The following is a 12,025-nucleotide window of genomic DNA, read 5'->3' on the forward strand; positions in this document are numbered from 1 at the left end:
TCTTTGAAGCATTTCAAAGAGGGACGAATATTCTTACATTTATTCCCGAAACACTCAGGCTGACGCACACGGCTAAATCAACGGATGCCTCAGGCATCCTATTGTGTCGACGATGCACAACATCGATAGGAGTTACAACGGCGTTCAGGTGATCTGGGTAAACTCGCCAAGGGTTTTGACTGATTTGTTCAAACTGAGAGACAAATCGGGTATACCACAGAAAGTGTCCAAAAAATGAGGACAGTGGACATGACGCAAGGGAACCTGTATCGTGTCTTTTATTTTACGTATATTATAGTGTTTTGGGATCTTAAAAAACTTGCTGGCTGGGAAAGACGGGCTGGCCATGTTTTAGGGATAGCAAAGGGCCCAGCTGAAGCACGCCTGTGATGTGCAGACTAGCCGATCCAGAGCCAGGCCTCCTGTCTGGCCTGTGCACCCCCAGGAGGCACTAGTCCTCTGCCTTAATCAGGCAACCAAGGGCCACCCCTATAGCTCAGAGGCCACTGAAATGATTTGCACTAGGCAGTCCTAAGCTGTTCACCTTGCCCTGCCTTTCCTGCAGAAATCCCAGCAAAGGCCGTGGCCTCAGCTCCGCCCCCGCCCCCATCACTTGTCTTTTGCCTCCTGACCACCCTGGTGCTTCCCCACGTGGCCCTGCTGGTGAGCTGCCTCCTATTCTGAGAAGCCGCTAGCATAAGCTTGGTTTTCCTGAGCCTCTCCTGTGTTTTCTCTTGTGGCTGCCACCCGACTGACATCCCATTCAAGAACAGGGAACGGAGCCCACCCGTGTAAGAGCCACGTGTTAAACACCGATTACAGGCCAGGTCCTGGGAGGCGCCTCAGGTACAGCGTTTAACGGAACCCTCCCTGCTCCAGAGTCACTCCCATCAAGGTGGGACAAGCCCGGGGGGGCAGCCCTCTCCTCTCCTCTCTGTCTTCACCCCTCCTTCCCCCCACCCCGCGGCGAGTGCACACAGAGGGTCAGTATTTCACCGAAGGCATCAGAAGAGACGGGCTCTTTTATTCCAAATATTGAATGAACAGTTCACAGCATTAAGGGTTTCGTTTTTTTGTTTACTGAGTACAAAATAACATGCTTGATATCACACAGTAGGAAATCAGCATCTTAATAACTTACCAAAAACTATTTAAAATTCACACACCTGATTTTCAGGGAAGTCTGTCATTCGTCTCATTTGTTACAATACATCCTAGCTTTGCATCCAGCACAATGCAATGAAGTATTACAGTGATTTTTATCGTCGTACCAGCATACACAAATACAGGTCAAGCATTGCAAATAAAATATATTTAAAGTGGCGATCCAAACCTAAAATGGAAAAGGGACTCCTCTTTGAAGGTGTCATCATTTTCTCCAATGTACCAGGGACATATACTTTTCTTCATCACGTGTGATGAACGTTTGATGACTTGTCGCGATGGAGGGATTCGTTTCCATCGGGCAACTCTGAAATGCGTGGCCCAAACACAGCATCCTAGCACGTGGCTTTGGGGTCACTGAGTTACGGTTGTGTGAACACAGATAAACAAGCTCGCACATGCGTGAGCACGGCCCGGGCACAAATCCCGCTTTCCGAAGCCACGAGGCAGGTGTGAATGTCACTGCTTCTCCAGGGGTCACACTCTGACCCTGACACAGACCCGAGTGCGACTTTCTGGAAGGCGTGCTCTGTCTCAGAGGGCAGTGGCGTGGAAGCTTAGACTGCATCAAAATTGGGGGTTCCAAAGTTGCATGCTCTTGCGAGAGGACTACAGCTGGTCGTCTTCCACTTAGCTCACAGCAGTTAAAGTTCACCGCAAGATACCCTCGTGACAGAAAGAATGAAGGTAGCCTCGGAAGGTCACTACTGGCTAGCCCAGGTTAAGGCAGGACTATTTTAAATCATTTTTAATGCCTCCAAAAGGGCATCTACGCATGCGGCGTGTGCTGCTCCGCGAATCTGCGACCAGCTACGCACGGCACGGGTGCTTGCGTTTCTCTGGGTGGCCGCACGAACCGCTCGGGAAAGGCGTCCGCTGCCAGCAGAGCCTGCCGGCGACAGGGGAGGCAACGCCTCTGGGTTTTCTTTCACAGAAAGAGTAAAACTGCATTCAACTGTTTCACTGTGTGCCTCCAGGACTCTAACCATGCGATTTAAATAGGAGAGCATCTCAACCACCGGAGTAAAACGCTCTTTAACAAAATAAGAGCTCGAAAAGCGAAATCTTTTACCAAAATAATTCTTTCACTTTTCAAATTATTCTCTTCTCCACAGGCCAATTTAACAAACAAGTAAAAGAATCATCTTCTACCGGCTTGACGAATGTCACTCAAATGACTACTTATCCACTTGCCCTTAAATCTGAGTGGGAAAAGCTAAGGGAAATAAAAAGTATGACTCATAAATTCCAAAAGAAGGTCAGTGCTGTGAGAATTACAGAATAAGGCTCTTTGGATGGTCTAACACGTATATCTTTTTAATGTGTTACTGACAGTTATAATAGAAAGAACATGGCTAAAATGCTTATAGCAGTAACCCAATCAGAGTAAGGTAATAAATAATACTATCCACAAAGAATATAATTTAACTTCTTCAAACTATTTTCTTAAAACCAACCAGTTTCTGTTGAGAGCTCCCAAAAGAAACTGACACCGTCACCGCTCGGCATAAGCTCTGCGCGAGCCCACGTTTTCAGCAGCGCGTCGCCAGACAGGTTGCTGGCAGAGTGTCGAACTGATTCGAAATACTGCCCTAATAATATTTCCTATAATCTGAACTTAAGGCATCGCAGAGGTACAGGAAGCTGGAAAAAGCACATTCTAAATAAAACATCTGCCACGGGTGCGTTAAGGCATAAATATTCCAGCCTTGTGCCACAAAAGTAGGGGAAAATATGCCAGTTATATAGGTTAGCTTTAACCAGAGGAATTAAAACCATCAGACCAGTCGGCAAACACCACACAGGGACATCCGCAAGGTCAAGGCCCAGAACGGTGGGGTTTGGAGTCCCTTCTGAGACCTCAGATTCAGGTCACGGGACCCTGCACAGCCCTCCACGTGGCACAAATGTGTCCCCCACTCTCCCAGAAGTCATGCACACCTGGTGCCCCTCCTTGGATCCCATCATTCCAGGGACCCCCGCTTCACAGCCCCTCTTGCACACTAACCGCTCCCAGCCTGCAGCAGGCTGGGGAGGGCAGCGCTGCCACAGGCTCGAAGCCTCAACCGGGCATGGCCTCCCCACCAGGGACGCACCCGACGCCCCGTCTAGGACGTACACATCGCTTAGAAATGTCAACCCCGGCCAGGGGCACCAGGAGAGAAATGCTCCTCTGCTCTTAAGCAAATGACTGCAGGTTCCCAAACCTATCCTTTAATGGGGGCGCCTGATCTCCACAGGATGCCAGGAAGTGGCCCGGAACGTACTATGCTGATGCAGAATGAACGTCCTGGTTTTCAAAGGGTGGCGGTGGTTCTCTCCAAAAGGTGAAGTTACTGAATGTATCTGAACAGGGAAAGTCTGAAGAATGGCTCCTTTTCAGCAAGGGGAAAACGTGGTCGACCACCTCGCAGAGTCTCACATACCTGGGAGGAAGATGGACAACGTCACCACCTGGGAGGGACACTCGGCCACGCGGGACACCAGCACGTATCCCCCGAGCGGTGCCCGGGAGTCAGGAGGGATCCAGGACCCCCAAGAATGGACCATGTGCTTAACACGAGGGAGGCTGTTCTAGAATAATCCCTCACTAATTAACGGGAAATCAGAGAGTCTGCCAAGGAGGGGAGTCGGAGATGGCCTCGTGGGCAAGGCGGGTGTGACCTGACTTCACTCAAAGGAGCAGAAGCGAGACAGCATGACAGACGTACAGCCGCCCGCCTTGGGGGCAGTGGAGACAGGAATCGCAGAGAAGGCACATCTTCGGAGCGTCACCCAGAGGCTGCCTCACTGTGCAATGAAAGGGCACTGGGCCCCGGGGTTAGGAGACTCCAATCTGACCTTCAGCTCTGCCATTTATGGGCTGTGCCACCTCTGACAAGTGGCTTCATCTCCCTAAGCCACGATTCCCTCAACCGTAAAGGGAGAAAATGAAAACTGTGCACAGTGCTCACGTGAGAATTAAACCAGATAACGTATGCCACGGGAAAATAATGTGAGCCGATGCCCCATAAATTTATTCAACAATAAACCATGAACACTACAAAATAATTCGCCCTGGCTAACTGTCAGCCTCAGGAAAAAAAGCCATAGTTGGCATGAGGGTCAAGAGACCTGGGTCAAGACGCCCGCCTTACTGCTGCGGAACCCTGGGCAGGTGTCTTGCCCTCTCTGGGCCTCAGGTCCTTATGAATATGGACTTGGACCTGATCAGTGTTTCTCAACGCTCCCTGCAAGACTCTCTCACTCTGTTTTCTGTGTATTCCCAAGAAGATGTTGCGTATTAGTTTCTGTGGCCTAGAACTACCAAAAGAAAGTTGCTCTACTGAATATGCATTCTCAGACCTCCGGGCACCTCCAACCAGAAACTGTGACAAGCCCAGGCCTCCCTGCATATCCTCGGAGTCCTCCCTGACAGCCGCCGGTCTCTCTCCAGCTCTAATTTGCTAAGAACCAAAAAGGCTTTTGAAATCCAAACTCAAGGAGTTAGCATGTTCTGAGGCATAAAATAACTTTTAAATAAGGATGAGTGTGTGTGTGTGTTTAATAAAGGACCTCCAAAGACTTATGAGAAACACTGTGCTTTTGCACAAAATGGGCAAAATCTCTCTTAATAAGAATCGTCTTTCCTAGGGATTAAAACAAAATTTTAAAATACCCTCTGGCTTGGAGACCTGTCTGTTGGAGTTTTGTGGCTCTGGAAGGGGGCCCCTCCCTGCAGGGGGCAGTTCACGGCTCATCATCAGCTCCGTCTGTGCCTCTCGGACCAGCCCTCCACGCACGGGGCTCCTTCAGAGCAGGCAGAGCTCACACGCTGCTGGCCATCAATGCCAAGAAGGAAAGCACTGAAGCCCCCCATCGGCGTGGGCCCCTGACTTCTCCAAGACAATGTCCCAGCTTCCAAGGGGCAAGCACCCACTTGGCTCTGAAATGGTGGTACCGAGTTTGGTACCACCAGAGAAAAGTGTGTGCTTAAACTGGGGCAGGAGAGTCTCTCTCCCACAGGGAGAATCACATCTCCCGGTCTAGGTAGAAGAAGACACCATTCCTTGGCGATAAATAAAGTTTCCTCCCCCAAGGCGTGGGCAAAGCGTGCATTTTTACCCCAGCGTCTCAGCGAACGGGATAACCTCAGAGGCCTCCTGGGCAGACCTTCGGAGATGCTGGCATCCCCCTTTCAACACCTCTTAGGACAAGACATGCCACTGGGCTGCTGCCTGGGCAGAAACCTTTGCCACTTCAGGGCAGTGTGCCTTCAGCTGACAGTTCTTTCAACCCTAAATGGAAATCCGCTCTCCCCTCGAGATCGAGGAGAGACTTTCACGTGGGGAACGACGGAGAAGAGGGAACTGAGACGTTATCAGGGCGGCCGCTCAGAACTCAGGAGAGGGAGAAACCGTAAGGAAAGGGGTGTGGAAGAAAGAGTCCCTGCTGTCGTTCTGCCCATCAGGCAGCACCTGCACGGCCTCCCCTTGTGAAGGATGGAGGCGGATCCTGGCTCCCCCACTCCCCTCTCGCCCCACATACCCTGGGAACTGCTTACTTAGGCCCTGGCCTGGCTATGGGGGAGGGAGGCAGACCCCAGGGTGCCCTCTAGCCTGGAACTATCCTCTTTACCCTGGATTAGACTCCCAACGGGTAAAAGGATCATCTTGAAAGTGAAAATCTGCCCTAGGGGAACGTAGATCTCTATCAAACAAAAAAACCAATCCCTGGGAAGCCGCTAGACCCGAACTCCCCCGGTCCAACTCCTCCACATAAGGAGGGCCCCAGCAGGCCCCCTGGGGTCGCTCAGGCCAGAAGCTGTTTTCCAGGTCTGCAGGGATCAGGCCAACAGGGGTACGGCCTCTGAAACGGACAAGGCAGGACGACACCTGTCTGCCCGACATCACCCAGTGGGCAAAGCTGAGGAAACGCTCTCCACTCTAAGAAGTCAGGAACCCAAAGAGAGACATATCCAAGTCAAAGGAGATTCCCGGCCAGCCAGGAGGCCTCGCTGCAAACAGTAACCCAGTTCAGCCCACGGCCTTGGGGAGAACGCGCTTCGGCCACAAATACGAGAATTCTCACCATCACATAGCCATGTTTCTGGTGAGAATGTTATTACAGGTCAGTAATGTGAAGGGCTACATAGGTTCTTCATCTGTAAATATATCTTCTTATGATATTTTAATCTGGCTATATTTCTAATTCGCATTCTAGGCTTTCAAAACGAATTCGGCAAATGTAAGCCAGTGGTTTTCAAATTCATGCCATTCCACTCTGCAGCAGCATCTAACCACTCGTTTAAATTTTCGACCTGGTGGGGATCTGATTTAATAATGCAGGCTGTCCAAAAGTTAGGTTCTGGACAAAATCCGACACGTTAACGTATGTTTCCCTTGTAGGAATTAAAGATTAAAATATAGGCACCGAAGGATTAAAAAGGTATAATACTGTTGACTGTGAAACACCACTCCAAGGTCAAGATGACGACAACAGGCAATGACACAGCGATGACAGCGAGGGGCCACAATACTCACGAGGAGACGTTGGTCTTCGCGTGTTCCTGCACCAGCTCTCCTTTGGGATTGACGGTGAATATCCTGTTCAGAGACACGCCCACTTGCTTGTACGAGTACACATCCTATATTTGGTAAAGTGTTAATGAGAAGAAAAGAGTTCATCGTAAATACAAATATTTCAGATTTGATACAAACACAGGCAGACCACAGAGTTACTGCGGGTTCGGTTCCAGACACCACGACAAAGCCAAGCACACGAACATTTTGGTGTGCCGGTGTATATAGGAGTCATGTTTACACTACACTGCACTCTACTAAGCGTGCGACAGCTTTATGTCTAGAAAAAGTGCATACAAAAGACACTTCAGGGCTTCCCTGGTGGTGCAGTGGTTGAGAGTCTGCCTGCCGATGCAGGGGACGCGGGTTCGTGCCCCGGTCCGGGAGGATCCCACGTGCCGCGGAGCGGCTGGGCCCGTGAGCCATGGCCGCTGAGCCTGCGCGTCCGGAGCCTGTGCTCCGCAACAGGAGAGGCCACGACGGTGAGAGGCCCGTGTACCGCCAAAAAAAAAAAAAAAAAAAAAGTTTAAAAAAACACTTTATTGCTGAAAATGCTAACCCTTATCTGAGTCTTCAGCGAGTCCTAGCAGTCACATCAAAGATCTCTGATCCCAGATCACCGTAATGTATAAAATCATGAAAAAGCTTGAAATATCGCAAGAATTACCAAAACGTGACACAGAAACAGGAAGTGAGCAAATGCCGTTGGAAGAATGGTGCTGACAGACTTGCTCGATGCCACAAACTTTTAATTTGTAAAAAAAAAAAAAAAAAAAAAGCAATATTTGCAGAGTGTCACAAATCGAAGCGCAATAAAACGAGGTCTGCCTGCGTTATACAACTTTCATTAAACTCGAATAATACCTCCAAGTAGTGTAGAGAAAGAAAGTCTCTGGATGTGAAACTAGTAAGTAAGTTGTCCTCTCTGGGCCTCAGTTCACCCCTCTATTCAAGAACTGAGTTAAAAAGTAAACCACCTACGACATCCCCTGCAATTCTAACATTCCTTAAGGTTACTCCGTGACCCATTTTCTTGGGCATGAGTTTCAAAAGCAGGAGAATTTTCTGACTGGGAAGTAAGTACCCAACTACCTTCTCCAGAATGCTGACCCTTCTAGCAAATTTGGGAAGTATGCACAAAATCTCAAAGTACTACTTTTACTATAGGAAATAACACTCTTAAAACTTGAGACACTGAATTCACCTTTGTGCTCTGCGGTCCCATTCCGGCGGAAAGGATCTAGTCCCATTTAATGTTCTTGTTTTACTAATTTAGCAAGCAATTTGGAATTTAAAGTTTCTAGTTTCAAACTGAAACCCACAAGCCCACCTTCAAAGAAAACTAGAGGCCACGAAATAATGACGATCTCCTTGCCTTTAGATGTAGGCAAGCGGCTCCTTAGCAGTTATTTCTAGTAGTAGGAGAATCTGGCTTCACATGGGAGTCTAGGCCGGCCTTTCAGATGACGGCTACGTGAACAGACAGTAATTTCAAGAACTCGTATACACCCGACTACTACTTACAGCTGGTCGGTTTCCAAAAGCAGCATAAAAGGGTTCTGTATTTGGAGAAAACAAGTTTTTGATGTCTGTCAAACACTGGACTTTAAACTTCTCTGGCTTCTTTTCGATCACTTCTCTGTTAAAACAAATAAATAACGGGTCAGCACGAGAGCGTCAGCTTCATTAGCAACAAACTACTTTTAACCGTCAGAGGTGCTGGGATACTAAGAGCGCTTTCTTTTGTATCTTCAGAAGTTAAATATGCGCAAGTCGGTCAAGCCATCCCAGAGAAGCGCTGGACAGAAAGTGAATCCGTACTTTCAAGTCTTCCCACAAGGAAAACACCCCAGACAAGTGATTTCGACAGAGACTTCCACCAGTCATCCAAGGAACAAAGAATTCCAGGGCACAGAGGAAGAGAAAACCTCTCCTGACTCACTTCACGAGGCCAGCATGACCTCGAACACTACACCGAAAGAGGTAGTAAAGTATGGGGAACGTGTGGGCCAATCTCACTCGGGAACGCCAGTGCAAAAATTCTAAATGAGTTAAACACTTTATTGCAATATATTAGCGAAGACCTAAATAAATGAAGAAATATACCATACAATTGAATTGGAATATTCAATATTATAATGAGATATTAATTCTCCATTGGTCTACAGATTCACTGTCATTTCAATTAAACTCTCACCAGGTTGTTGTCTGCATGTTTTTATGGAATGTGACTCAAATCGCTATAGAGACGAACGAAGGCCAGAAACGGAGGCACACATTTCCGGGCCTTCAATTTATGACCACGACGACAAGTCAAAGCAGAGGAGAAGGGCACTCATTTCAGCAAATGGTGCTGAGACAACTGAATATCCATACAGGTATAAAGAAAAAGAAAATGGACCCCTAGTGCACTCGATATACAAAAAGCAATTCCTGGTGAATTACAGACCTCAATGTGAAAGGCGACACCTTTAGGTAAAATACAGGAGACTTTCCTCAGGCCCACAGTCAGGGAAGGCTTTGTCAACACACAGAAAGAACAAAACTCCAGGGGAAATGATCTGTTCAACTAAAGGCAACTCAGATTTATGTCCATCAAAAGCCATAAACTGGAGAAAGATATTTGTAGCGCTCGTACCAAAGGCTACGTGTGCACAATCTCTAACACTGTTACAAATCAAAAGGAAAATAAGGGACAGACGTGAACAGGCACATCACAGAAGATGAAGCCCACATGGCCAATAAACGTGTGGAAAGAGACATTTCTTACCCACCAGAGTAGCAAACATGTAAACGGCTGACAACATGTAGGTAAGAAAGTAAAGCCGATGGAAGGAACACTTCGCACTGTTTGCTTCTGGTGTACGAACTGGTTCAACTACTTTGGACAACAGTTTGCAATGGCCAAAGAAGACCACACATGTGCATGCTCTGTGGCCCAGCAATCCTGCTCCTGGGGGTGTACCCCGGAGCACACTGCACAGCTGCCCCCAGAGGACACACACAGGCAGCACTGCGCCCGAGAGCAGAAAACCACAAGTGGCTCAAGCACCCACCAACAGCAGAATAGATAAGCGGGCTGTGGTGGAGTCTAACAACGGGACCCACACAGAAGCAAAGACGAGCCAGTTACAGCGACTCTCAACGATCCTGGGAACGTCACGTTGAGCAGTAGAAGTGAGCTCCGGAAGAACATATGATTCATTTCCATAAAGTTCACAAATGTGCACAATTCAGCATACTGGTTAGGATCACACATACACGTGCTAACTATTTAGAGGAGCAGGGAATGACTAACGCACAATCCAGGGATAGCAGCCACTATTACGGCTCAGAGGGTGGAGTGAGAGCACATCCTCTCGCTTTATCTCGGTCGTGGGCAGGCTGGTGTTCACTGTCTGATTATTGGATGATCTCAAGGGTCCCTCTCAGCTTGCGTATATTACAGAGATACTGCATATCTATCTATCTATCTATCTATCGACAGATGCCTTGCATGTATTTTTTGAACTATTCTTCGGCGCCTCAACAAAACGTAATTTAGATGACGCTGATGAGCCCCAAACGGAGTGTCAGGAGGCCCAGGGGCTGGTCCTGGCTCTGCATGGACTTCTATGGACTCCAGAACCCTCCTTAGCACTAAAAGGGCCTTACAGTCTACATCTCAGGACTCTTATACAGAGACACATGAGTGAATGTATGATTGTAAGTCTCAAACTTCAATCCACTGCTTTGAGAGCAGCTCAGGACACTGCCCTGGGCCCCCAGCTCCAGGGAGGCCGCTGCTTTCCTGCCCCCCACCAGGAGGCCAGACTTAGTTTGGCTGGGCTGTCCTGAATGCAGGCATGAAGGGAAGGGGAGAGGGTCATCAGAAATGGGCTGGTGTTCAACACCCATTTATGATAAAAACTCTCCAGAAAGTAGGCATACAGGGAGCTTACCTCAACATAATAAAGGCCATATATGACAAACCCATAGCCAACAGCGTTCTCAATGGTGAAAAACTGAAACCATTTCCTCTAAAATCAGGAACAAGACAAGGATGCCCACTCTCACCACGGTTATTCAACAAAGTTTTGAAAGTTTTAGCTACAGCAATCAGAGAATAAAAAGAAATAAAAGGAATTCAAATCGGAAAAGAAGAAGTAAAGCTGTCACTGTTTGCAGATGACATGATACTATACATAGAGAATTCTAAAGATGCTATCAGGAAACTACTAGAGTTAATCAATGAATTTGGTAAAGTATCAGGATACAAAATTAACACATAGAAATCTCTTGCATTCCTAGACACTAATGATGAAAAATCTGAAAGGGAAATTAAGAAAACACTCCTATTTACCACTGAAACAAAAAGAATAAAATACCTAGGAATAAACCTACCCAAGGAGACAGAAGACCTGTATGCAGGAAACTAGAAGACAGTGATGAAAGAAATTAAAGATGATACAAACAGATGGAGAGATAAACCATGTTCTTGGATTGGAAGAATCAACCTTGACAAAATGACTATACTACCCAAAGCAATCTACAGATGCAATGCAATACCTATCAAACCACCAATGGCATTTTTACAGAACTGGAACAAAAAATTTCACAATGTGTATGGAAACACAAAAGACCCCAAAGAGCCAAAGCAATCTTGAGAAAGAAAAACGGAGCTGGAGGAATTAGGCTCCCGGAATTCAGACTATACTACAAAGCTACAGTAATCAAGATGGTATGGTACTGGCACAAAAAAACAGAAATATAGATCAATGGAACAGGATGGAAAGCCCAGAGATAGACCCACACACATACGGTCACCTTATCTTTGATAAAGGAGGCAAGAATATACAATGGAGAAAAGACAGCCCCTTCAATAAGTGGTTCTGGGAAAACTGGACAGCTACATGTAAAAGAATGAAATGAGAACACTCCCTAACACCATACACAAAAATAAGCTCAAAATGGATTAAAGACCTAAATGTAAGGCCAGACACTATCAAACTTTCAGAGGAAAACACAGGCAGAAAGAACACTCTATGACATAAATCACAGCAAGATCCTTTTTGACCCACCTCTTAGAGGAGAAATGGAAATAAAAACAAACAAATGGAACCTAATGAAATTTAAAAGCTTTTGCACAGCAAAGGAAACCATAAACAAGACAAAAAGACAACCCTCAGAATGGGAGAATATATTTGCAAATGAAGCAACTGACAAAGGATTAATCTCCAAAATACACAAGCGGCTCATGCAGCTCAATAACAAAAAACCAAACAACCCAATCCAGAAATGGGCAGAAGATCTAAACAGAT

General features: G+C 47.1%; 1 protein-coding gene across 1 annotated transcript in view; it reads right to left on the reverse strand.

The window, feature by feature from the left end:
• Positions 1-1,056: 1,056 nt before the first annotated feature.
• Positions 1,057-12,025, reverse strand: part of LPIN1 (lipin 1) — a 68,592-nt gene continuing 57,623 nt past the window's right edge. The window contains exons 19-21 of the mRNA XM_060027080.1: positions 8,250-8,364; positions 6,687-6,790; positions 1,057-3,590 (exon numbers count right to left, since the gene is read on the reverse strand). Of these exons, the coding sequence (XP_059883063.1) occupies positions 3,431-3,590; positions 6,687-6,790; positions 8,250-8,364 (379 nt within the window). The 3' untranslated portion in view covers positions 1,057-3,430. The remainder of the gene's footprint in view (positions 3,591-6,686; positions 6,791-8,249; positions 8,365-12,025) is intronic.

The sequence above is a fragment of the Delphinus delphis genome, chromosome 12 (genome assembly GCF_949987515.2).
Source record: "Delphinus delphis chromosome 12, mDelDel1.2, whole genome shotgun sequence".
Taxonomy (NCBI): Eukaryota; Metazoa; Chordata; class Mammalia; order Artiodactyla; family Delphinidae; genus Delphinus; species Delphinus delphis.